This window comes from Hemitrygon akajei, chromosome 18, assembly GCF_048418815.1.
Source record: "Hemitrygon akajei chromosome 18, sHemAka1.3, whole genome shotgun sequence".
Taxonomy (NCBI): Eukaryota; Metazoa; Chordata; class Chondrichthyes; order Myliobatiformes; family Dasyatidae; genus Hemitrygon; species Hemitrygon akajei.
In genome coordinates this window covers 10,230,471-10,258,299 of record NC_133141.1, presented here as the reverse complement: position 1 = coordinate 10,258,299, position 27,829 = coordinate 10,230,471, and the positions used below count along the sequence as shown (strand labels likewise).

The window sequence follows — 27,829 nt, the reverse complement described above, 5'->3', positions numbered from 1 at the left end:
CAGGTCATTTATAAAAATCATGAAGAGTAGGGGTCCCAGAACAGATCCCTGAGGCACACCACTGGTCACCGAACTTCATGCAGGATATGGCCCATTTGACCCATCTACAACCACTCTTTGCCTTCTGAGGGCAAGCCAATTCTGGATCAACAAAGCAAGGTCCCCTTGGATCCCATGCCTCCTTACTTTCTCAATAAGTTTTGTATGGGGTACCTTATCAAATGCCTTGTTGAAATCCATATACACTACATCTACTGTTCTACCTTCATCAATGTGTTTAGTCACATCCTCAAAAAATTCAATCAGGCTCGTTAGGCACGACCTGCCTTTGACAAAGCCATGTTAACTATTCCTAATGACATTATGCCTCTCCAAATGTTCATAAATCCTACCTCTCAGGATCTTTTCCATCAACTTACCAACCACTGAAGTAAGACTCACTGGTCTATAATTTTCTGGGCTATCTCTACTCCCATTGTTGAATAAGGGAACAACATCCAGAACCCTCCAATCCTCCAGGACCTCCCCCGTCACCATTGATGATGCAAAGATCATTGCCAGAGGCTCAGTAATCTCCTCCCTCACTTCCCACAGTAGCCTGGGGTATATCTCGTCCAGTTCCGGAGACTTATCCAACTTGATGCTTTCCAAAAGCTCCAGCACATCCTCTTTCTTAATATCTACATGCTCAAGCTTTTCAGTCTGCTGCAAGTCATCACTACAATCAATAAGATCCTTTTCCATAGTGAATACTGAAGCAGAGTATTCATTAAGTACCTCTGCTATCTCCTCCGGTTCCATACACACTTTACCACTGTCACACTTGATTGATCCTATTCTCTCATATCTTATCTTCTTGCTCTTCACATACTTGTAGAATGCCTTGGGGTTTTCCTTAATCCTGCTCACCAAGGCCTTCTCATGGCCCCTTCTGGCTCTCCTAATTTCATTCTTAAACTCCTTCCTGCTCGCCTTATAACTTTTTAGATCTCTAACATCACCTAGTTTTTTGAACCTTTTGTGAGCTTTTCTTTTCTTCTTGACTAGATTTTCAACAGCCTTTGTACACCACGTTTCCTGTACCCTACCATCCTTTCCCTGTCTCATTGCAAAGTGCCTATGCAGAATGCCACTCAAATGTCTCCTGAACATTTGCCACATTTCTGCCGTACATTTCCATAAGAACATCTGTTCCCAATTTATGCTTCCAAGTTCCTGCCTGGTATCTTCATATTTCCCCTTACCCCAATTAAACACTTTCCTAACTTGTCTGTTGCTATCCCTGTCCAAATGCTATGGTAAAGGAGATAGAATTGTGATCACTTAGATTATCTCCTAAATGCTCTCCACTGACAGACCAAGTTCATTTCCCAATACCCTTCTCTATCACCTGCCTATCCACCCTCTCACACAGTCTCCAAGCTTTCTCTATTTGTGAGCCAACTGCCTCTTCCTCCGTCTCTTCAGTTCGGTTCTAGTTTAAACTCTCCTCAATAGTCTTAGCAAACCTCCCTGTCAGGATATTGGTCTCCCTGGGATTCAAGTGTGACCCTTCCTTTTTGTACAGGTCACACCTGCCCCAAAAGACATCTCAATGATCCAGAAATCTGAAATCCTGTCCCCTGCTCCAATTCCTCAGCCACACATTTATCCTCCACCTCACTCTATTCCTATACTCGCTGCCATGTGGCACAGTTGTGTTGTGGATGTTGTCTGTGCAGATTTTGGTAAGATCTTTGACAAAGTCCCTCATAGGGGGGCTCATTCAGAAGACAAAGGTGCATGGGATTCTTGGTGACTTGGGCTTTTGGATTCAGAATTTACTTGCCCATAGAAGACAAAGTGTAATGATCAATAGGACTTATTCTGGTTGGAGGTTTGTGTTTAGTGGTGTTCCACAGTGGTCTGTACTGTTTGCAATATATATAAGTGATCAAGATGAAAATATAGCCAGCTATGTTAGTAAATTTGCAGATGATGCAGAGATTGGTGGTGTTGTGAACAGTGTGTAAGACTGCCAAAGGATACAATGGGATAGATCTCAGTTGCAGGTATGGGCAGAGATATAGCAGATTACCCCTGCCAAAATGCGAGGTACACTTTGGGAGATCAAATGTTTAGGGGAAGTATGTTGTTCATGGCAAGACCCTTAAGGGTCAATGAGCAGAGGGATCTTGGGGTCAATAGCTCCCTGAAAGTGGCTGCACAAGTTGATAGGGTGGTAAAGAAGGAGTATAGCATGCTTGTCTTTATTAGACAAGGCAATGAATTCAAGAGTAGGAAGTTATGTTGCAGATTTATAAAATTTAAGATGAACTTTAATCCAGAGCAATCTGACGTGGGCTGCAGAGAGTATAGGTTACACAGGACCCAGCTTCGTGGTCTGATGTACCTACATGTATGCGTTGTGTGTGTGTGTGTGTGTCTGTTTATGTGAATGTCTGTGTGTGTATACATGTGTGTATGAGTGTGTGCATGTATTTGTGTGTGTGTGAGAGTATGTGTAATGAAACAAAAACAGAAAATGTTAGGAATACTCAGCAGGTCAGTCAGCATCTGTTGAAAGTGCCACTGTTAATGTTTCAGGACTACACACACTGTACATTCATCATAGATCAGTTAGCATGGAAACAGGCCCTTTGGGCCCCATTGCCCATACTGATCCTTTTGCCCATCTACATTGGCCCCATTTGCCTGAAAGTGAGATGGGATTGGAAGAAGTGCAAGGGACAATGTCTAAGGACAGGTGCTACATGCTCCAGTTGCATGGGAGAGTGCAGTAAGAAGGGGAGTCACTGGTTCCCTTTACTATCATCTGCTTCACTCTTCCATCGATATCCTTCTTAAGGTTATCTCCCATTTCATATTTCTATACATACATTATATGTATTATAAAAATACATCTGTAATTTTGTGAAAGTCTACATGTGTTTATATGTTTGTAATTCAACTGTACATTTTAATGGCGCCTGTAACCATGTTCCTTCTCACTCAGGTACACTGCTACAGCGTGCTGATACACCCATGACTGAGTACGAGAACTTGGATGATCAGCACTCACAAGGAACTGACACCGTGGAGCCAGGTAGAGTTTCAATCGATTCCGACCTGTCGCATGTTAAGTGACAAACTGCAGAGCCAGACTTCTCCTTATACCCTGAAGCCTGCAGCCACCTCAGCCAACAGTTTCAAAATACTAATGCCTAGAAATTGGACCTGGTGTATCTGTATTCCAAGATGTTTCCGTTCTTCTAATTCACCTAGACATGTCTTTCAAGTAACATATGACCACTCTTTTTTTCCTACCAAAATGTACTGCCTCATAACCATCTGTCTTGAAGTTCAGTAGCCAATTATTTCCCTATTTGTTGTGTTTATTGATGTCTTTCTCAATCTTGGCTCTCTGGGTATTGTGAAAATTTAGAAATTATGTTTTGATTCCACACTCCAATAAAACTTTACCAATTAAAATACAAAATGTATTAACTGATTCTGCGGGGAGATATGTAATTATACATTGTCAAGTCTTTTCAGAACTATGGACTCTTATGAATATTTATGCACCAAATGAAAACGATGTAAAATTTATACAAGAGGCCTTTTTGAATTTGGCTGATGCACATGACAAAATATTAATAGGTGCCCAGGTCCAGGCTGTGCCAGTTTTTTTGTGGGATACATGGAACAGTCTTTGTTTCAGCCCTACTCTGGCCCACCTCCACAGTGCTTTTTCCTGTAGATTGGTGACTCCATTGGTGCTGCTTCCCCACAGAACTCGAAAATGCCTTCACTTTCTTGCTGCCATTTTACACACTGCTCTTGTCTTCATGGGGTCCATCTCTCACCCTTCCCTTTCTGGCTGTTCCTGGCTAGTTTGGCTGTGCATCATCTATCTTTCTCTCTCTCTGTTAGTGTGGCTTGACCTGCTCAGCATGTCTGACAGCTCTGCACCTTATCACATTCACATTCCTTTTATTGTGGTTCCTCCGTAAACCCGTCATCAAGAGCTTCTCACTATGGCAACCCTAGCCGCACCCTATCAAAAATATGCCCTGTATCCTAACTATGAAAATTGATTTATGTTCTCTCTTTAACCTGAATATTAACTCTTTTCACAGACAGCACATACAGTTTCTATTTTTCTTTTCTTTTTTTTCTCAAGTTGTTGCCAACATTCTCATTCTGTCGGGATTTTCAAAACTTATTTTGGTTGGCCTGCACTCAAGAATTGTGAATCAGTCTTTATTGAGGTGATGTATATGGCCCGGAACAGACTCATACAAAAGATGTTTTCAGAAGCACAATTAATTCACTGAGGTATATACTTTGTATCATGTTGGAATATGAGTACCTAGAGGGTTTGGCAAACACTGCAGGAAAGTACTTCCTGCCTTATCGTGAACTCTTATCGTGGATCAGCCCAAAGGATGGTTGAGCACTTGAGGAATATGTCTATGCAGTCTATATTCTCAGTGCCGGTATTATATACAGACTGGTTGATGGAGGGGAGGGAGGGAGGGAGAGAGAGAGAGAGAGAGAGAGAAAGAGATTGATTTGTGTATGGCTCTGTGTGAGTATGTGGGTGTGTCTGCACACAGGAAAATACTTACTATCCACCTTTCTTTAAAGGAGCTATTAAAAATCTAATTAGCTAGTTGCTTATATTCATAATTCCAACATGTAGCTTTAATATGTTAAAAGTTATTTAGTTGTTTCACTGCTAACAAACAAACCTTGTTAAGAATGCAAAGGAGATATTTGGGTTTGTCAAAGAGTAAGCTTTAAGGTTTGTTTTATGAGAAGAAGAGTGGGGCTGTGAGCTGTGGGTGGATCCCAGAGTTTACAATTAGGGCACAAGAAAGTTCCCAGTTACAATGCTGTTGATTACTGTGGTGAACTACATATACCTGTCTGGACATGCCCCCCCGCTGACTGCTGACCGTGGCTCCTCCCACGGACCCCGGTATAAAGGTGATTGGGGACACCGCCCCGGCCTCAGTCTCCAGGATGCAGTGTGGTGGTCAATTGCTGCTTGTTCTTTCTTCCAGCCAATAAAAGCCTATATCTCGCCTCACGTCTCCAAGAGTTATTGATGGTGTATCAATTACAATCTGGAATGCATACAAGGAGAGAAGTGGAGGAATAGATGGCAGAATCAGAGGGTTGTGGGGCTGGTAGAGATTGCAGAAGAAAGGGAGGGGGCTATGATAAAACAGATTATTTCATAAGTAATGTTGAGAGTTTAAAATTAGATGTATTGGTGTTGGAGGAGAAGAATGGAAGCCATGAACTTAAGCAGCCAATTTTTGGAATCTAAAGGTGGAGTCAACCAACCATTAGTGAAAAATGCTTATGTTTCAATTTTTATTTTCTCTGTTTCCTTGAACAAATTTATTATATTTAACTTAGATACTTGTCTGTGAGTGAAAGTGAAATTTTACCTACGTGGATTGTAACTCATGTAAGAGGAAGTTGCTTGATTCTAAATATTACCATAGTGGTTGTCCATCATGAGAGGAAACCTGTGCTGGAGATTTTTTTAAATGGAAAAGCTATTGTATTGGGGCAGTTCCACCCTCTGGCCCAGTGGTACAAACTGGTGTCATAAACTAGGGTGTTCCTTGGTTGCAGTGGATGACCATGATGCTCAACAGATCAGACAGCATCTATAGAAAAGAATAATCAGTCGATGCTTTGGGCCAAGATCCTTCTCAGGACCTACCACACATAGGTGAAGAAGAGTCTTGGCCCAAAACATTGACTGTTTACTTCACAGATGCTGCTTGGCCTGCTGAGTTCCTCCAGCATTTGTGTGTGTTGCCGAGACGAGGGGACGGGGTTGGCCGGTGGTGACGACACAGAGTAGGGTCCTCTCACCTGGGCCTACGGGGAGGTCCAGGAACTGCAAACCAGAGACTGCGGTTCTGTAACTTGGGATCTCCTCGTCTGCCTGCTGCGCCTCCGCCAATGCCTCATAATCTACCCCTTGGCACAGGGCTTGAATGATAGGGCGAGAGAGAGCGTCCGCCACGACATTGTCCTTTCCCGAGACATGCCGGACATCCGTCGTGTATTCAGAGATGTAGGACAGATGTCGCTGCTGGCGGGACGACCAGGGATCGGACACCTTCGTGAACGCAAAGGTAAGCGGTTTGTGGTCCGTGAACGCGGTGAAGGGCCTACCTTCCAAGAAGTACCTGAAATGCCGGATTGCCAGGTATAGCACCAACAGTTCCCGGTCGAAAGCACTGTATTTGAGCTCGGGTGGCCGCAGGTGTTTGCTGAAAAACGCCAGGGGTTGCCAGCAACCCTCGATGAGTTGTTCCAGTACTCCACCGACTGCCGTGTTAGATGCGTCCACTGTGAGGGCGGTAGGGACATCTATTCTGGGGTGCACTAGCATCGCGGCGTTTGCCAAGGCTTCTTTCATTTTAATGAAAGCGGCGGCGGACTCCTCGTCCCAGGTAATGTCCTTGCCCGGACCGGACAGCAAGGCGAACAGGGGGCGCATGATCCGGGCAGCTGAAGGGAGGAAGCGGTGGTAGAAATTTACCATACCCATGAATTCCTGAAGGCCTTTGATTGTGTTGGGTCGGGGGAAATGGCGGACTGCGTCTACTTTAGCAGGCAGAGGGGTTGCCCCATCTTTAGTAATCCTGTGGCCCAGGAAGTAGATGGTGTCGAGCCCGAACTGGCATTTGGCCGGGTTGACTGTCAGGCCGTATTCACTCAGTCGGGCGTAGAGTTGACGGAGGTGGGACAGATGCTCCTGATGACTGCTGCTGGCTATGAGAATGTCATCCAAATAGATGAAAGCGAAGTCCAGGTCGTGTCCCACCGCGTCCATTAACCACTGAAACGTCTGTGCGGCATTCTTCAGGCCGAACGGCATGTGGAGGAACTCGAAAAGGCCGAAAGGGGTGATGAGTGCTGTTTTGGGGACGTCATCTGGATGCATCGGGATTTGATGGTATCCCTAGACGAGGTCCACCTTGGAGAAGATCCGTGCGCCGTGCAGGTTTGCTGCAAAATCCTGTATGTGCGGCACAGGGTAGCGGTCTGGTGTTGTAGCCTTGTTCAGCCTGCGGTAGTCGCCACATGGTCTCCAGCCCCCTGATGCTTTGGGCACCATGTGCAGGGGGGAGGCCCATGGGCTGTCGGACCGCCGGATGATCCCCAATTCCTCCATCCTCTTGAACTCCTCCTTCGCCAGTCGGAGCTTGTCTGGGGTAAGCCTTCAAGCATGGGCGTGGAGGGGTGGTCCCTGTGTCGGGATGTGGTGCTGTACGCCGTGTCTGGGCATGGCTGCCGTGAACTGCGGTGCCAGAACCGATGGGAAATCTGCCAGGACACTGGTGAAGTCATTGTCGGACAGCGTGATGGAGTTGAGGTGTGGGGCTGGCAACTGGACCTCACCCAGGGAGAACGTTTGAAAGGTCTCGGCGTGGACCAGTCTCTTCCTTGGCAGGTCGACCAGTAGGCTGTGAGCCCGCAAAAAATCTGCGCCCAGGAGCGGTTGGGCTACGGTGGCCAGTGTGAAGTCCCACGTGAACTGGCTGGAGCCGAACTGTAGCCACACTGTACGGGTGCCGTAGGTCCTTACTGTGCTGCCGTTCGCGGCCCTCAGGGTGGGACCAGGTGCCCAGTTGCGGGTGTCGTAACTCGTCGGAGGTAAGACGCTGATCTCGGTACCGGTGTCGACCAAAAAGCGGTGTCCCAACTGCTTGTCCCACACATACAGGAGGCTATCCCGATGGCCAGCCGCCGTAGCCATCAGCGGCAGCTGGCCCTGGTGTTTCCCGGGAACTTGCAGGGCGGGCTACAGCGGCAGGCTTCTGCGCCCCACCGCTGGTGGTAGAAGCACCATTGTTCGTTGGTCTCCTCACCCCTGCCTCTGGGGTTAGCGGGCTCTGCTGCTGGGCCTGGTCTGGTCTGCTGCTGGGAGCGTGGCCTGGTGATCTGTGCGACGGACGCCCCACTCTCCTTCTTGGCTTTCCACAGCACGTCCGCCCGGGCTGCCACCTTCTGGGGGTCGCTGAAATTCGCGTTGGACACCAGCAGGCGTATGTCCTCGGGCAGCTGCTCCAGGAACGCCTGCTCAAACATGAGGCAGGGCTTGTGACCTCCGGTCAGGGACAGCATCTCGTTCATCAAAGCCGATGGCGGTCTGTCTCCCAAACCATCCAGGTGCAGTAAGCGGGCAGCTTGCTCGCGCCGTGAGAGTCCGAAAGTCCTTATGAGCAGGGCTTTGAATTCCGTGTATTTGCCGTCCGCTGGGGGAGACTGTATGAACTCCTCAACCTGGGCCGCTGTTTCCTGGTCGAGGGAGCTCACCACGTAGTAGTAACGTGTGTCCTCTGAGGTTATCTGCCGAATGTGGAATTGGGCTTCTGCCTGCTGGAACCATAGGTGAGGTTGCAGCGTCCAGAAGCTTGGCAGCTTCAACAAAACTGCATGAACAGATGCGGTGTTGTTCATCTTCGGCTCAAATATCGTTTGGGCCGTCGGGGTCACCAATTGTAGCGGTGTACTACACACAGCGCTGAAATAATGACACGTAGTCGATGAGCTGCAGTTGCAAAAGAGATTTATTCGAACTTCGTGGCCTCGCTTTAAAGCCTTCCTGATCCCGCCCTCCCCGGGTGGGAATGCTGTAAGGGGCACGTATTCACAGTCCCGTCCCGCGCGCGGACTTTTCCCCTTGCTGGTGAAGCAGACTTGGCGCTCTTTTTGAGACTGGCCTCAATGCCGGCGCGCGCCGATTTGTGAGCCGGTTCGAGTGCGCTGGGAAGTGGGTCGCCACAGTATTTGATATGTCAAATACTAGAAGGCTTCACTTTTAAGGTGAGTGGAAGAAATCTAAAGGAGACTTACAAGATTTTTTTAGATAGCGTGTGGTAGGTGACTAGAGCACATGACTCGTGAGGTGGTGGAAGCAGATAGGATAGCAATGTTAAAGAGGGATTTGGACAGGCATATGAACAAGCAGCAGATGGAGGGATATAAATTACTTTCAAGTCGATGGGATTAGTTTGGCAATGTGGCCAGCACAGACATTATGGGCTGAAGTGCCTTTCCCTGTATTGTACTGTTCTATGTTCTGTGAATTAAATACATTGGATTAGAAGTTCAAGTGAATCACTGCTTAGCCTGAGAAGACTGGTTCCCTGGCTAATGGGAAGAAAGAGATGAAAGGACAAATTAGAATCAATCAGGTTTATTATCACCGGCATGTGACATGAAATTTGTTAACTTAGCAGCAGTTCAATGTAATACATAATCTAGCAAAAAGAGAGGAAAAAAATGAATAAAATAAAACATAATAATAAATAAACAAGTAAATCAATTACGTGTATTGAATAGATTTTTTTTAAATGTGCAAAAACAGAAATACTGTATATTAAAAAAGTGAGGTAGTGTTCAAAGCTTCAATGTCCATTTAGGAATCGGATGGCAGAGGGGAAGAAGCTGTTCCTGAATCACTGAGTGTGTGCCTTCAGGCTTCTGTACCTCCTACCTGATGGTAACAGTGAGAAAAGGGCGTGCTCTAGGTGCTGGAGGCCTTTAATAATGGACGCTGCCTTTCTGAGACACCACTCGGTAAAGATGTCCTGGGTACTTTGTAGGCTAGTGCCCAAGATGGAGCTGACTAGATTTACAACCTTCTGCAGCTTCTTTCGGTCCTGTGCAGTAGCCCACCCATACCAGACGGTGATGCAGCCTGTCAGAATGCTCTCCACGGTACAACTATAGAAGTTTTTGAGTGAAAAAAAAACAACTGCACTGTGAGAAGGACATGGGGGACCACTCACAGAATCTTTCCTCCAAGACAACCACTTGAAAAACAAAGTGGTCGCCGAGGCCTGTGATTGTAACAAGGGGAGTTGTTGGAGGAATTGGAGAAAACTGGACCAGGGAATTTTCAAAGGGAATGGTCCTTGCAAAATGCTGAAGGTGGAGGAGAGAAGATGTGTCTGATGGTGGAATCTCTTTGAAGGAGGTGGAAAATGTGGAGAATGATCTGTTGAATTCAGAGACCAGTGGGATGGCATGTGAGGACCAGGGGAGCAGAGCCATGGGAAATAGATGAGATGAAGCCAAGGGCTTTGTTAATAATAGAGAGGAAGCTATGGTTTAGGAAGGAGGAGAGCAGTTCAGTGCCCACTGTATGGAGTATCTCCTCTCTGGAGCAAATACGACAGCATATTGGGACTGGGAGAATGGAATAGAAAAGAGGTAGGATGAGTTGAAAGAAGTCAGTAAGTTTGTAATCAATGTTAGTTGCTGGCCTGTCTCCTAAGATGGAGAGGGAGAGATCCAGAAAAGGAAGAAAGAGTAAGAGATTGATTATCGGAAGGTGAGAGCAAGGTGGAAATTGGCAACAAAGTAATGAACGTCTTTCTTCTGAAACAGTAATCCATTGTATCTCTGTGTTATAATAGACAATAGACAGTAGGTGCAGGAGTAGGCCATTCGGCCCTTCTAGCCAGCACCGCCATTCACTGTGATCATGGCTGATCATCCACAATCAGTACCCCGTTCCTGCCCTCTCCCCATATCCCTTGACCCCGCTATCTATAAGAGCTCTATCTAACTCTCTCTTGAATGCATCCAGAGACTTGGCCTCCACTGCCTTCTGGGGCAGAGCATTCCACATATCCACCACTCTCTGGGTGAAAAAGTTTTTCCGCATCTCTGTTCTAAATGGCCTACCCCTTATTCTTAAACTGTGACCTCTAGTTCTGGACTCACCCATCAGTGGGAACATGCTTCCTGCCTCCAGTGTGTCCAATCCCTTAATAATCTTTTATATTTCAATCAGATCCCCTCTCATCCTAAATTCCAGTGTATACAAGCCCAGTCGCTCCAATCTTTCAACATATGACAGTCCCGCCATTCCGGGAATTAACCTTGTGAACCAACGCTGCACTCCCTCAATAGCAAGAATGTCCTTCCTCCAATTTGGAGACCAAAACTGCACACAATACTCCAGGTGGGGTCTCACCAGGGCCCTGTACAGCTGCAGAAGGACCTCTTTACTCCTATACTCAATTCCTCTTGTTATAAAAGCCAGCATGCCATTAGCTTTCTTCACTGCCTGCTGTACCTGCATGCTTGCTTTCATTGACTGATGTACAAGAACACCTAGATCTCGTTGTACTTCTCTACTGTGTTCTCTACTTACAAGAAAATAGGAGCAGGAGTAGGCCACTTGGCCCATCAAACTTGTCAAAGTTCGAAGTAACATTTATTATCAGAGTACAGACGTTATCACCTACCCCATTCAATATGATATTGACAGATCTGCCCCAAAGCCCCAACTTATCTGCTGTGCCAGTTCCCCATAGCCTTTAATTCCCTGATTTTTCAAGAATTTATCTCCTTTCTTCTTAAGCACCTCCAGTGATCTAACCTCTGGAGAACTCCAGAGCTTCACCATCCTATGTGCCGAGAGTGGAAAAATCAACTTCAGGCTGAAGAGGGAAGGATGGGTTTTGCACCAACTATTCACACCTGATGTCACAATCTCTATTAGCTTTGGAAAGGACACTAAAACATTTATCTTGTTACTGAGGAACACTGTAGAAAGGTACATCATTGCAAATTTAATCCCTGAGGTAAGAATCAAATGTTTTCCCTGAGGATGCCATAAAGAGGCACAGGAGATTTAATGGTGTGCTGATCTTGTGTGTTTAACTACAGAGTTTTTTTTAATTGAATTGGCCACCATCAGACTTAGAGCCAGATCTATTATCACAGACTTATATCATGTTTGTATCTATGATGTGAAACATGCTGTTTTATGGCAGCAGATACAAAAAATCACTATTATGTATAAAATAAATAGAGAGTGTAAAAAAGGAATACTGCGGTAGTGTTCAGGGGTTCATGAACCATTCAGAAATCTGATGCCAGAGAGGAAGAAGCTGTTTCTGAGTCTTTGAGTGTGAGTCTTCAGGTTTCTGTACCTCCTCCCTGATTGTAGTACTGAGAAGAGGGCTTGTCCCTGGATGGTGGGGGTCCTTAGTGATGCACGCTGCCTTCTTGAGGCAGCACCTCAGGTTACATTAATTTTATTGGAATAGTCAGTACTTGGAGACAGCAGTGACTGGTAACTGAATTAACCCTAATGGAAGAGGGTAGTTTTGTACCTGAGGCCAAATGCTGAGATCAGTAGATTACACAGCTGCACACGTGTAATGGCTAGCTGTAATTGAGATGAACTATCAGAGTCTGGAAAACTAAAGTGAGGGAGAAACAGAGGCCAGAGACGGTGGATGGTTTCTGTGGCCTTGACATATTAGCATCCAAAACAAGGGTTACCTGCATTTGTAAAGAGAAAGCAAGCCCTGCTGGATATCTGAAATAAGAGCAGAGCCATTTGGAATAGCAAGTCAGGTAGGGCACGTGGAGACAAAAACGTTCAAGTTGAATGATCTTTCCACTGGAGAACTTAGTGTTGTAAAATATCTCAAGATGTTCCACAAGCATGGAACATCTTGAGTTACAAGCAACACACACAGAATGCTGGAGGAACTCAACAGGTCAGACAGCATCTATGGAAAAGAGTAAACAGTCCTGATGAAGGGTCTCGGCCCAAAACGTCAACTGTTTATTCTTTTCCATAGATGCTGCCTGACCAGCTGAGTTCCTTCAACATGTTGCTTGGATTTCCAGCATCTGCAGATTTTCTCTTGTTTGACTTTGAGATACAGACACAGTTTGGTATTGAATCACTCACAGATATGTACCTGCAGATAGTCAAAAGGTGAAAGTACATTTTTTATCAAAGTATGTATACTGCATACAACCTTGAGATTCATCTCTTTACAGGCAACCAAAAACAAAGAAACTCAATAGAACCCAGTAAAAAAAGACCATCACTCAATGTGCAAAAAAAACCCCAAGTTGTGCAAACAATAAAATGTAAGCAACTAACATTCAGAACTTTAGTTCACGAAGTGAGTCCACAGCCCGGAAGCCAGTCATCACTGCAGCCAGTCCAGGAGCCTATTAGTTGCAGGCCACAGCCTCAGTTCATTGCAGAGACGAGTAAACCTCATCAAGCAGCAAACTGAACACTAGCCCATCCCATGCCTCTGGCTCCAACACCCTGACCTTTTCAATCTGGCCTGGGGCTTAAATCAGCCAAACATTGACTCATTCCTCACTCTTGGCCATGGGCTCTACCGCCTTGATTCAGCCTGTACCCAACCTTTCTGATCTGGCCTGTTGCTTAAATCGGTCAAACATCGGTTTGTTCCTCACTCTCAGGCCCGGGCCCTGCTACCTTGGCTCGGCTTGCCTTGGATCTGCCGCTTCAAATCAGCTCCAACAATGGCCAAAGATTAACCAAAGAGGGTTTAAGGATTGCCTTAAGAGATGACAGATGGAGAGAGAGAGGGAAATGAGATTAGGAGGGGAATTCTACAGTTTGAGGGTTTGGCAGTCATACCTACAGATGTAAATGACTGAGCAATTAAAAATCAGACTGAAGGCTTCAATTGATGGAGCTCTGAGCTCAATACATGACGGGGATGGTTCAGCCCTTTGGTGGGGAAAGGCTATGTCGGGATTTGAAATTAAGGATGACGATTTTGAAATATATGTTAGCATGAATAGGAGTGATTTGGTGAATCTTACCTAACCAAACACTGCTGAAACATGGTTCTTTACGTAATGCCATGAAAGGCACTGCTTCCCACATGAGATACCACAAGCAGCAACTCAGTGAGTTAGCCAAGTAATTTGTTTTGCTGGCGTGAGTGTCTGAGGGGTTAATGCTGACTGGTATACCTTCCTTGCCTTACGTTGCTGTGTGGTATTTGAATCACCTGAAAGGCACAGGGATTATGAGATGAACATATCGCCTGTAACATGGCACGCCTGACAATGCTGCTGCATGGGTGTGTCAGCCTAGATTCTGTGGCCTGCCTCTGGAGAGTGAACTTTAGCTTTCATCTGTCGCAAGCAGAACAACAGCACCACCATTGAGCCAAAGCTGACCCTCATATGGAAGATGAGGCAGGGACTTCTAGTATCAAAGCTCCACAGTCAATGAATACATCAGATAATCCTCCTAGCATGATGAATGAAGGCATCTAGTTAAGTACTGGATTGAAGATCATAGGGAAAAAAAAAATTATTAGTCTCGTGGTGATGAATAGAGGTAGAATATAGCTGATAAAGACTAAATATATACATTGGCGTATTTAACGATCTTTCTTAAACTCCCCTTCTGAGTCATTTCTAAATACAAAAGAAGATTATTTATTGGTGCTGATTCATATGTTGTGTTTAGTTGGGTGGGAAACCTCGCCCATATAAATTCAGGTATGCCTGGTGTAGAGAATGCGTCAGCAGCTCTCAGTGGTATTCACAAAGCTGCATAAGGAAACCTTAGTTGCTGAGGATGAGCACCAATGTTACTCTGGCATATTGTTCAAGGCGCTGACCTGACTTTGTCCTCATAGACCACACATGCTTTCAAGGAGGGTGAATCCTGGGGAGATTCAGTCCCATCCAAGTAATTTCTAAGATCATCTTATCTGGCCCCCATCTCACCACCCCATCACCTCCCCACGTACTTACCACGGGTTGTCAGAGACTCAAGAGATTCTGCAAATCGAGTCAGCTTACAGAGAGGAGGTGCAGCGGCTAACGGACTGGTGCAGAGCCAACAACCTGTCTCTTAATGTGAACAAAACAAAAGAGATGGTTGTTGACTTCAGGAGGGCACAGAGCGACCTCTCCCCACTGAACATTGATGGCTCCTCGGTAGAGATTGTAAACAGCACCAAATTTCTTGGTGTTCACCTGACGGAGAATCTCACCTGGTCCCTCAACACCAGCTCCATAGCAAAGAAAGCCCAGCAGCGTCTCTACTTTTTGCGAAGGCTGAGGAAAGTCCATCTCCCACCCCCCCATCCTCATCACATTCTACAGGGGTTGTATTGAGAGCATCCTGAGCAACTGCATCACTGCCTGGTTCAGAAATTGCACCATCTCGGATCGCAAGACCCTGCAGCGGATAGTGAGGTCAGCTGAGAAGATCATTGGAGTCTCTCTTCCCACCATCACGGACATTTACACTACCCGCTGCATCCGCAAAGGAAACAGCATTATGAAAGACCCCACGCACCCCTCATACAATCTCTTCTCCCTCCTGCTGTCTGGGAAAAGGCTCCGAAGCATTCGGGCTCTCATGACCAGACTATGTAACAGTTTCTTCCCCCAAGCCATCAGACTCCTCAATACCCGAAGCCTGGACAGACACCTTGCCCTACTGTCCTGTTTATTATTTATTGTAATGCCTGCACTGTTTTTGTGCACTTTATGCAGTCCAGTGTAGGTCTGTAGTCTAGTATAGCTTTCTCTGTGTTTTTTTTGTTACGTAGTTCAGTCTAGTTTTTTGTACTGTGTCATGTAACACCATGGTCCTGAAAAACGTTGTCTCATTTTTACTATGCACTGTACCAGCAGTTATGGTCAAAATGACAATAAAAGTTGACTTGACTTGACTTGACTTGAAATGGTAGAAATCCTGAGCAACACACACTAAGTGCTTGTGGAGCTCATCAGGTTAGGCTGTATCTATGGTTGGAAAAGATAATGTCCTGATGAAGAGTCATCTTGAAACGTCAACTGTTCATTTCCCTCCATAGATGCTGCCTGACCTGTTGAGTTCCCCTAGCATTTTGCGTTGGCTCCATTGGTTGTCAGTTATCCTATAAAAGAGAGTAGAACTTCTGCTCCTTTCCAGGTACCAAAGAAAATAGCTCTGTCATTGTTAAAATTTTCCCCGTGGTTTTGTTTCAGTTAAGGCAACACTTAGCTCTCAGACTCTGAAAGAAATGGAACTGTGGTCATTGTTGCCAATTGGTTGAATGGCCTTTTTCAGTCCGTGTTCTTATGTCTCTTCTGGTCTACGAATCAGACTGAGAGTACCCCAATCTCCTGGGTTTACGGTGTGCTGAATGCAGATTAAATGCTGGTACTAGGTCAGTGTGGAGATCCAGACATCGTGTCTGTGATCACACTGTACCCTGTGTTCACTTATCACTGAAGTGATCCTAATCTTTGAAACAGAACCTAATCCTAGCAAAGGGAAATAATGGTGAGCAGGAACAGGAAATTGAACCAGCTTTACTCTCTTCTCGCTCAGGAGCACTGTGAGTGATCCTGTCTGTTATCTAACGTTTAATTCAGCACATGCTAGATAGTGACCCAGTATTTTTCCTGTCTGTGTGGTTATCACTCATTTTAAATTGAATTTCAGTCTCTTTTAGTTGAAAACATATCTCTGCTTAGTATTAAAATAGGTTGTTGAGGTATCTTATTAATAGACTAACTACTAAGAATTTTCCACAGTTGTTTCATGATTATTGCTAGGTGAGGGAAATGCAGATTATAATTTCCATAAATTTGATTTCTGAATGCCTGCATGAAATGCCCTGCAGCCTAGGGAAACAGCGTTGTGTTTTGGATCTATAACCTTCCATTAGAGCTGGAAAAAGTAAGCAGAAAAGCGTTTTTAAGACGCAGAGAAATAGGGAAGGGGAGAAGGGCAAAGAAAAGAGAGGTCTATGATCAAATAGAGAGAAGGAATTATTAAATGCCCGAAGAGACAATGGTGAAAGGAAATGATAATATAAAAAATGGGTCAAGAAGAGGTATAAATGTACTGAATATTGCTGAGTCGAGAAAGCTGTTGTATGCATAGTCAGATGAAGAGGTGCTATCATTTAAATTTATATTAAGTTTCATTGGAAAAGCAGTGGTAATGAAATATAGAATGAAAATGGCAAGTTATGGAAAACTGGGCTGAAGGGGGTGTTTTGAGAATTAATTATCCAATCTTCATTTGGTCTGCTCATTTTAGGGGAAATCACATTGTGAATGCAGAAACATAGAAAGATGGAAAATAGTAGGAATATACCAGTCTGCTCTTCGGTCATACTCTACCAGTCAGCACCATTCTGAGTGGTCATTTATTTCAGTAGACTGTACCCATCTGTTCCTCATATTTCTTGATTGTTTTAGTATTAAGAAATGTAGCCACTTGTGGAATATAATTCCTGATGGCCTCCACTGCTTTCTATAGTAGAGAACTCCAGTAGTACACCAACCTCTGGGTCTTGGTTCTAAATATTTGTCTAGTATCTCAGTTCTATACTCTCTGGCCACTAGGAACAAACTCTCTGTATCCATTCCATCCAGACTTGTTAGAATTTTGCAGGTTTCTATGGGATTCTAAATCTTTAAACTCTTGTGAATATAGTTGTAATTGACCTAATCTTCCCTTGTGCTTCAATCTTGCCACCCCAGGATACAGTGTAATAACCTTTGTTGTACTCTCTTTATGGCGAATATATCCTTCCTCATAAAAAGAGACCAAAACAGCGAACAAGGGTTCCAATTTGTGTCTCACTAATGTCTTGCATATCACTGCAATAAATCCCTGTTTTTGTTCTCAAATCCTCTTGCAATGGAGGCCAACATACCATTTACCTTCTTAGTTCACTGAACCTGAACAATTGCTCTCAGTAACTGGTGTTCATAGACACCCATGTCTTTACTCAATTTATCAACAATCGGATAATCTGCTTTTTAACCTCACAGTTATCCACATTAAACTGCATCTGCCATGCATTTGCCCACTCACCCAACTTGTCCAAATTACATACATTGGATTCTCTTTGCATCATCCTGAAAGGTCACCCACATCTCACATCCAGCTCTTTGCAAACTTGCAAATGCTACATTTTGTCCCTCCATCCAAATCTTGACTGTATATTGTGAATAGAGTAGACTAAATTAAAGAAGCACTAGTAAATCAGCTTAGTGTTCCTGGGAATGATGGAGATACAAGGATTGGTATTGCTGCTCTTTCAATTGCATTGAGAGCTATTATTTGTAGGGAGGGGGTGTTGAAGCTGACCAAAGAATGGACCAGCAGAGAAGAGAAAAATGACGAGTGGGAAAGATGCTTCTGAAGTGGAGATTGACCCATTGTTCATTGAAGCTGGTCAGACAGAATCCAATGTCAAGATTCCTATCTTAGTTCTGGAGGTGAAGAGAAATGAAGGCAGGGCATCGAAGGATGAGAGGTGGTGAAGGGAGGGTGGGAATTGGCAGCAAAATCAACAACATTTTCCATTTTAGGGTAAAATAGGAAGACAGCCACATTATAGTCATCAAGGTAGCAAAACAAGGGTTAAGGGAGGTGATCTAAGTACTGTTGGGTCAAGTAATTTTCTTCATAATGCATGAACCAATAGGGGCTTTCAGTCACAACTTTTATAGGGAGTAATGAGTGGACTCAAAAGAAAATGTTTAATGTGATAACAGGTGGAGTTGGCTGGTGGCAGAGTGGAACGGGTCAGGGAAATGGAAACTGTTAATGTTGGAGAAGGAAAGAGAGTTACAAATGGAGCAACAGGCTTAGCAGGAGCTGGAGGAGTCATTACCCTGCCTTGTCTGGTGGCATGGCTTTAAGGTGGCAACTGAATCATTAGAGAGCATGTAATAAGGACCCATGCCCAAAGATAGTGGACTCCTTGTTTAAGTCATTCTGTCCCCCCTGTGTATCTTATTATTCCAGGCCTGAATCAGAGAATCATTGGGAGTTCACTGCCAGAGTAACTCTGCCAGGAATAGGATCAAGCCTTGGAAATTCACAGCTTTTGTTTCATCGTGGGTCCAGTGCTGCAGGATTTCCCCTTTGGTCCCCACAAGGAGGCCATTGACTCCCCTATTCTGGTCCTGTCCCCTGTTGCCCTGCTACCTGCCTACAGTATACTGTTGTTCAGTTCTTTTCATCATGAGCTGACAACATTAAATAGAGTTACTACTGGACCAGCAGGATACCAAGGCCAGCCCAGAATAGGTTAAAGGTTCTCTGGAACGTGGGAGGGGTGTCGGATTCTGACTAGTTTTAATGTCACTGAGTAATAAGAATGGCACTTGTTTCCCCACAGGAAGCTAACTGAGAACAATTAAAAAATGGGGATCCAATCTATTGCTACCTTGTGAGGTAGTACTAGTTCCACAGCTCCAGCAGCTGAGGCGGTGACTCTGATCACAGCTGATGGGACTGACACCCTCCATACAGTTACAGTGCATCTTTATAAACAGGTGTTCAAAACACCACAGAGATCAGGGATATTCCTCTCTGAAGATGTTGACAAGAAAGCTCACCAATGCATCTATTTCTTCAGGAAGCTAAATAAATTTGGCATGTCCCTGTCGACTCTTACCGATTTTTATAGATACACCATGGAAAGCATTCTGTCTGGATGCATAACAGCTTGGTTTGTTAACTGCTCTGCGCATAATCACAAGAAGCTGTGGACACAGCTCAGCACATCACAGGGACCCATTTCACCTCTATGGGCTCTGCCTATCCTTCTTGCTACCTCAGTAAAGCAGCCAGCATAATCAAAGACTCCACCCACTCCAAACAGTCCCTCTTCTCCCTTCTCTCATTGGACAGAAGATACAATACCCTGTAAGCACACACTACCAGGTTCTAGGATAGCTTCTGTCCCACTGTTATCAGACTCTTGGATGGACCTCTTGTATGATAAGATAGATCCTTGGCTCCATAATCTACTTTGTTAAGATCTTGCACTTTATTGATTTCTTGCACTGCACTTTTTCAGTAGCATTTTATTCTGCATTTTTATAGTTTTACCTTATTCTAGCTCAATGCACTGTGTAATGATTTGATCTGTATGAACAGTATGCAAGACAAAACCTTTCACTGTATCTCAGTACATGTGATAATAATAAACCAATTCCAGTACCTGCTGAGTATTTGCAGTATTGCCAACAACTTTCTTTTGATAGGAGTTGATTTATTTCAAGGGCATTTGGAATCTCTTTGGACACAGCTTCTTTATTAACCCTGTCCCTCTTGATCTCAGATATCCCAAGTGCCCAGTGCTGTGAGGAGTGTGCAGTTAGTTACCCTTCTGCACCTTGGAATTGGAACTGGTTTATTATTACCCCATGTACTGAGGTACGGTGAAAAACTTGTCTTGCATTCTGTTCATACAGATCCAATGATTACACAGTGCATGAAGGCAAAACAACAACAATACAGAATAAAGTGTAACAGCCACAGAGAAAGCACGGGGCAGGTAAACAGTAAGGTGCAAGATCATGAGATTGATTGTGAGGCCAAGCATCCATCTTATCGTACTACCTTATTTCTTTTTCCACCTAGTGACTATAATTTCAAGCCAAAGTAAAGAATCTCTTGATACCATTTTGAAGGAACCCAGGAGAGTTCTCTCCAGTGTGATGGCCTGTATTATCACTAAAACTGATCACCTTAGTTGCTCCCTGTCAGAGACAACCCCTCCCCTATCCTCCCCGTAGCCTAACAATCTTCTATTGTCCCATTCCCGAAATGTTGACTCTGTTTTTCTCATCCTACAGTTACTACTTGATCTGCTGAGTAGTTCCAACATTTTCTGGTGTTAGATTTCCAGCATCTATGTTTTTTATTAAATTTTCACCAAACCTGATTACTTGGCTGTTATCATATTCCTGTGTAGGTCTAAATTGCTGTTCTGTTTCCTAATTTCATTCAGCATTTAACTTGAGTTTGATTCCAGGTGGAGTCATGTTCCAGTGGCAAGGGGTGTTTGGGGAGAGTGGTAGGTTACAAGGAGGGAGGGAAGCAGGTGTGGCAGTAAAGTTAGTGTATTATAAATGGATTACACTGCCCTGTACTGTCCTCTGCTGTTCAGCAGCTGTATTTCTAGACTGACACAGCTCACCCATCACACTCTGACATGTAGTCGGGGTATTTCCTTATCACCTGTGATATATGTCAGCAGATTTTATAGATTGTCATCCTGTATGCAGCATCACTCACTCATTCAACACTCACTCCCCCTCCATCTAAGGGTGGAAAGATCAGTGGATGTGAGGATAATTGTAGCTGATCCTCTCCCTTCCTGCAATATTACTGGTATTGGTGTTAGTTTATTAATGTCATATGTACCATGCATAGAATCATAGAACACTACTGCACAGAAACAGGCCTTTCAGCCCATCTAGTCTGCGCTGAATCATTAATCTGCCTAGTCCCACCGACTTGCACCTAGGTCATAGCTTTCCGTACACCTCTCATTCATGTACCTACCAAATTTCTCTTAAATGTTGAAATCGAAGTTACATTCACCACCTGCACTGGCAGTTCGTTCCACACTCTCAGCAGCCTCTGGGAGAAGATGTTCGTCCTCATGTTCCCTTTAACTCATGACCTCTAGTCGTAGTCTGTGCCGGCATGGCTTTCTGCCTAGTGCCATCTTCCTGCACCTGGACCATAACCCTCCAAGCCCCTCCCATCCAGGTACCTATCCAAACTTCCCTTAAATGTTGCGACTGAAACGGCTTCTACCACTTCCACTGGCAGCTCGTTCCACACCTGCACCACCCTGTGAGTGAAGAAATTCCCCCTCAGATTCTCCAGCAACATCCTTGTGAATTTTCTCTGCACTCTTTCGATTTTATTTACATCTTTCCTGCCCAAAATTGCACACAATACTCCAAATTAGGCCTCACCAGCGTCTTGTACAATTTCAACATAACATTCCAACAGTGAAAAGCTTGTCTTACATGCTGTTTATACACGTCAAATCACATTGAGGTAGAACAAAATCAATGCAGAATAAAGTGTAAAAGCCACAGATACGATGCAGTGCAGGTAAATGATAAGGTGAAAGATCATAACGAGGTTGATTGTGAGGTCAAGAGTCCATCTTAGAGTCCTTCAAGAGTCTGATAACAGAGGGATAGAAGCTGTCCTTGGGCCTGGTGGTATGCGCTTCCAGGTTTTTGTATCCTTGGTGCAATGGGAGAGGGGAGAAGAGAGAATGTCTGGAGTAGGTGGTCTTTGATTATGGTGGCTGCTTTACTGAGGCAGCAAGAAGTGTAGATAGAGTCCACAGAGAGAAGACTGGTCCCTATGATGTGCTAAGCAGTGTCCACAAACCTCTGCAGTTTCTTACAGTCGTGTGCAGAGCAGTTGCCATACTGAGCTGTTATGCATCCAGATAGAATGCTTTCTGTGGTGCATTGAAAAAATCGGTAAGGGGCACGCCAAATGTCTTTAGCCTCCTGAGCAAGTAGAGTTGTTGGTGAACTTTCTTAGAGGTGACATCAACATGGTTGGATCAGGACAGGCTATTGGAGATGTTCATTCCTAGGAACTTGAAGCTCTCAATCCTCTCAACCTCAACATTTTTATGTAAACAGGAGCATGCGCAGGCACCCCCCCTTCCTGAAACCAATAACCATATCTTTTGTTTTGTTGTCATGACACCATGTCACTAAGCACTCTACTTTATAGATTTAAGGTCAGAGGTGAGAGATTTAAAGGGGACACAATAGGCAATTTTTTCATGCAGTGGGTGTGAAGAATGAACTGCTAGAGGAAGTGGTAAAGGTGAGCATGTTAATAGCATTTAAAAGACATTTGGAAAGGTTCATGGATGGAAAATGTTAGAGGTGTATGTGCTAAATGCAGGCAAATGGAGTGAGCTCACAAAATGACCTTGGCTGGTATGGATGAGATGCACCATAGGGTCTGGTTCTGTGCTGCATAACTCGAGAACTCTAGGAAATTGAGGAAATAAGCATTTCAAAGTTCAAAGTAAATTTTATTATCAAAGTGCATATATGTCACCATACACAACCCTGATATTCATTTTCTTGTGGGCATACTCAATAAATCTATAAAATAATAATCACAACAGAATCAATGAAAGACCATACCAACTTGGGTGTTGAACCAGAGTGCAAAGATAATAAACTGTGCAAATATCAAAAGAGGAAATAATAATAATAAATAAACAATAAATATTGAGAACATGAGATGAAGAGTCCTTGAAAGTGAGTCCATTGGTTCTGGGAACATTTCAGTGATGGGGCAAGTGAAGTTGAGTGAAGTTATCCCCTTTGGTTCAAGAGCCTCATGATCGAGCGGTTGTAAGAAATTTGCCCCACGTTTCTAATCCATTATGTTTTCTGTTCCCTTCCATATTGCTTTGTTGAATGAAGACACATTTCAGACATCCCAGATAAGTTTTTATTCATACCAGCACTGAACATTTCAGTGCAGCTTGTGGGATCATGCTGTGCATTAACAAGAAACCATGTTGGGAAGTATTTCACTGGTTGTAGATTATTTTTGGATCGAATCATCTCCTGAGACTGTGAAGGTGCTGTTGCAATGTTCACTATCCTTTCCACCTCCTGGCTTACTCTTGTAATTTATTCCAGTGCTGGATGAAAGGCTGCCCCCTTTTTCATCCGTTATCCCACTGGATGATTGCCTAGATCAATCGATCAAATCTCTTCACATCTGAGTTAATTCTTGTACAGACACGAACTGGAAATTCCCAAAGAAATATTTGGTGATTTAAAACAACTCACAACTTGCCTTAGGTTTCCCGTGTTTCCATTGATTCAGTGAAGACGGTGCTCCCTCACCCATCAAATACACTATTGTCTTTCTGTCTCTTGTTCCAGCTTCAAAACCACAGCTTCCTAAAGTGAATGGACAAACCTGGGGGAGACTGCTGGTGAGTGTGTTCGTGCCAAGCTTGGGGGCAGGGGTGGGGCAGACTCCTCAATCATTGTGGAATATACATCTCGTAATCTTGTGAGGAACATGAGTGATGAGTGGGGAATGTTTGCTGGGCCGGGGTTTTGCTCTATGTCTGGGTGTGGGTTGCTTTTGGTAGGGATGCCTGCTGGGAGGATGGCTTTTGTACTCTGGGTGGGATTAGTTGTTGGTGAGCTGGAGCTGGCTGTAGTGTGGACCATAATGCATTGCTAGTGAGCTAGATTACTCATTTGTCTTGTATAACACTTCTCCACAGAAGAAGTTAATAGGCATTTACTGTACCAAGAATTTGCTTGTGAATTTTCATTGTAAAAAGCTGGAATCAGTAACTGCAGCTGTAAAACTCCCAGATTGTTGGTGGCTTCCACCCGCTTCTCCAGTGCAAGGAATTAACCTCCTTCAGGCAATGACAAAAGTTGATTCCAAACTCAAACCAATCTCTGAACTGTGAGCTAAATGGGATTATGATCCTACACACTTGAGCCAGCTGATAATGCTTTTTGCCGAGGCTGATCCCTGTGGGTTGGCAGGGAGCACCTGATAATAATCTGCACCGTTCAGCGGCTGTGCGAGGGAAAAGATAGACAGGTGACATTTGGTGCCACAAACCTTGCTGATTGCTGATGGGTTCTTCCTTTTCCAGAAAGTCTTTGACTTGTCCTTGGCTGCGATCTTCATTTTGATCACTGAATTCTTTGAAAAGCTTGCTTACTTTGGACTGAGAGGTAAGGGCAAATGTCTGTAAATGTCCTGTAGTCAATCAAGAGCCTTTCCTAATAGACGCGGGGATCAAAAGTTGTCCCCCAAGACCTGGCACGCTAATCTGGAGATGGATGGCAGTTTAAGAAATTGGTTGTTGTACCTTTTTTGTATCTTGTGGTGCAGCGGGGGTGGCATTTTTTTTGCCATTTCCTTAGCTTTTGCCTATTTATAAGAGGCCAGGTTGCCAGCTCAATGCTCAATCCCGCACGGATGGAAAGCGTGCAAGAAGCCGGCCAAATTCAAACCTGGGACCATTCGCCTCCAAATCCAGTGCTGATGCCTCTATACTACTGGCTGGCAAAGGAATTGGTTACTATTGTCACCTGTACTTAGATAGAGTGAAAAGTGTTTGTTTTACATGCCATCCAGGCAGATCATGCCATGCATAAATGCATCAAAGCAGTTGGACGAGAAGCTAGACTGGACTGCCAACACAGATGCCTTGTGCAGGAAGGCACAGAGTCGACTGTACTTCCTTAGAAGGTTGGCGTCATTCAATGTCTGCAGTGAGATGCTGATGATGTTCTATAGGTCAGTTGTTGAGAGCGCCCTCTTCTTTGTGGTGGCGTGTTGGGGAGGAAGCATTAAGAAGAAGGACGCCTCACGTCTTAATAAGCTGATAAGGAAGGCGGGCTCTGTCGTGGGCAAAGTACTGGAGAGTTTAACATCGGTAGCTGAGCGAAGGGCGCTGAGTAGGCTACGGTCAATTATGGAAAACCCTGAACATCCTCTTCATAGCACCATCCAGAGACAGAGAAGCAGTTTCAGCGACAGGTTACTGTCGATGCAATGCTCCTCAGACAGGATGAAGAGGTCAATACTCCCCAATGCCATTAGGCTTTACAATTCAACTGCCAGGACTTAAGAACTTTTTTTTTTTTAAAGCTATTATTAATGCTTTTTGAGTTAGTGATTTAGATGCATATCATATTATTACTGAGTTAAGTATTGTATGTAAGGAGTTTTTGCTACAACAAGTGTATGGGACATTGGAAAAAATGTTGAATTTCCCCATGGGGATGAATAAAGTATCTATCTATCTATCTATCTATCTATCTAAAAGAAAACAGAATGCAGAGTATAATGCAGCAGTTACAGAGAAAATTCAGTGCAGGTAGACAAATAAATTGCAAGGGCCAGGCTGAGGTGGACTGCAAGATCACAATTTCATCTTTTCATGTATGAGAGGTCTATTCAGGAGCCCGATAACAGTGGGGTAGAAGCTGTCCTTAAATCTGGTGGCATTGCTCTGCAGCTTTGTATCTTCTGCCTGACAGGAGAGGGGAGAAGAACAAATGACTGGGGTAGGAGAAATTATTAATTATGAAGGGCACCTGAACACTCTGTAGTGGTAAAGTGCTTTACTAATTGTCTTGGTCTCAGAAATTCTTTCACTGAAAAAGCTTTCCCTAAACATCATGGGTCAGAGGTTCACTCACTGAACACTTTGGGTCAGAATATTAGTCACTGAAGATCTTGAGGTTACAATTAATTATCCTGAGTGCCACGGTAGAGTAGTGGTTGGTGCGATGTTATTACAGTTCGAGGAGCTGGAGTTCAGAGTTCAATCCCAGTGTCCTCTGTAAGGAGTCTCTGTACGTCCTCCTCATGGAATGTGTGGCTTTTCTCTGGCTCCTTTGCTTTCCTCTCACAGTCCAAAGGAGTATGGGGTAGGTTATTTGGTTGTTGTAAATTGTCCCGTGATTAGTTTAGGGCTAAATCAGGTTTGTTGGGGGTTGTTGGGCAGTGCGGAAGGAAGGGCCTAATCTGTGCCATATCTCTAAATAAAAAAAATCAAGTCAATCATTAAATATCCCAGGATCAGAAAGATTTGGCACATGACTTTCATCCATTGAATTCCCGGGTCCAGGGACTGGGAATTGAACTCACATTCTTCTGACTTGGTGGCGGTGGTGGGGGGGGGGGGGCATAACTTTCCTACCATTGAATTACCGTGGAAGGGAAATAGTTGGTCAGTTTACACCACTCAGTTAATTTGGTCAAGACAGCTTTGTAATGAGTCTCTGTGAATGTATCTATGTATCTCAATAGGTAGGTTTTCACAATAACACTTTTGTATCTTGTTTGAGCTATCCTGGTTTTGTACTTCACTGATGCACTCTTCCTGACTGAGAGCAAAGCCACGTCGTTCTACCATGTCTTCATCTTCTTCTCCGTAACCTTCACCATCTTCGGAGCGTTCCTCTCAGACTTCTGCTTTGGTCGATACAGGTATGAGACAATCCAGCTTTAGAAGCTCAAGAGGTAATTTACCAGAGATGCAAGAGTTTAAATGACGGAATAGTATAGATTTCAATTATGAGGAGAAAAGAAAGGAGAAGTTGAGTCTGTTCTTCTTGGAACAGTGGAGGTAGGGAGAGAACGTCATTGAGCTACATAAAATTATGAGGGCTATAGAAAGGGTAGACTGCATGAAATGTTTCTCCATATCAGAGGTGGATAAAATTAGGGGGCATTAGAACATGGACAGCATGGTAGCATAGTAGTTAGCATAACACTTTACAGTACCAGTGACCCGGGTTCAACTCCTGCCACTGCCTGCAAAGTGTTTGTATGTTCTCCCGCATGGGTTTCCTCCAGGTGCTCCAGTTTCCTCCCACAGTCCAAAGACGTACCGGTTAGTAGATTAATTGGTCATTGTAAATCGTCTGTGATTAGGCTAGGGTTAAATTGGTGGGTTGATGTGTGGTGACTGTACAGTGGTGTATCTCAATAAATAAATTTTTAAAAATCGGTTTAGGGTAAGGGATCAGGCTTAGTGGGACTTAACACACTACCAGAGAAGGCAATGACAGCATTTAAGAGGTGTCTAGATGAATACTTGAATCACAAAGGGATGGATGATAGATTAAAATGATGAGCATCTATTGATCATTATGGGTGTGATGGGCTGAATGATTCTTAAAGTTGTGGTTCAACTGAAAGTTGATGTGCTGTTGTTGGATCAAGAACATGGCATTAAGGAACAGATGCAGTTCAGCAACAGCCCAGCTGAATGGGGGCTAGGTTTAGATAAAAGGACAACAGCCTTAGGAGCAGACTTAACCTTCACAACCCTGCTGCATGGTCACCTATTAGCATAATCTCCAGATCGTTGGAGCCAAATGTACCTCTTTGAACTTGTTCCTTCAATGTGGTTCACTGGAGAGACTGAGCTCAGAGCCACTTGTGAGGCACACTGTAAGGTGTTAATAGGTTTCTGAAAAAGGATAAATTGGATGTTTAAGTTGCTTTCCAACATGTTATCTGGTTGCTGTTTCTCTTGTCTGAGGATTGAATAACATTCCTGAGGGAGGTGCAGCTCATTAGTTAATGCCCCTGTTACACATCAAGTATGCTGGGGCACCAGAGAAGTATTTGATCCAATAATCTAGCCTCTTCTTCCTGCTCCACTCACTGACG

General features: G+C 44.3%; 1 protein-coding gene across 2 annotated transcripts in view; it reads left to right on the top strand.

Annotated features, from left to right (window-relative positions):
* LOC140741066 (solute carrier family 15 member 1-like) overlaps window positions 1-27,829 on the top strand; it is a 94,792-nt gene that overhangs the window by 10,580 nt on the left and 56,383 nt on the right. For both annotated transcript variants that reach the window (XR_012102001.1, XM_073070755.1), the window contains exons 2-5: window positions 2,996-3,085; window positions 23,548-23,600; window positions 24,288-24,369; window positions 26,497-26,638. Coding sequence is in view for 1 of the 2 variants with exons in the window: in XM_073070755.1 (XP_072926856.1) it covers window positions 3,025-3,085; window positions 23,548-23,600; window positions 24,288-24,369; window positions 26,497-26,638 (338 nt within the window). In the remaining variant the exon portion in view is untranslated. The remainder of the gene's footprint in view (window positions 1-2,995; window positions 3,086-23,547; window positions 23,601-24,287; window positions 24,370-26,496; window positions 26,639-27,829) is intronic.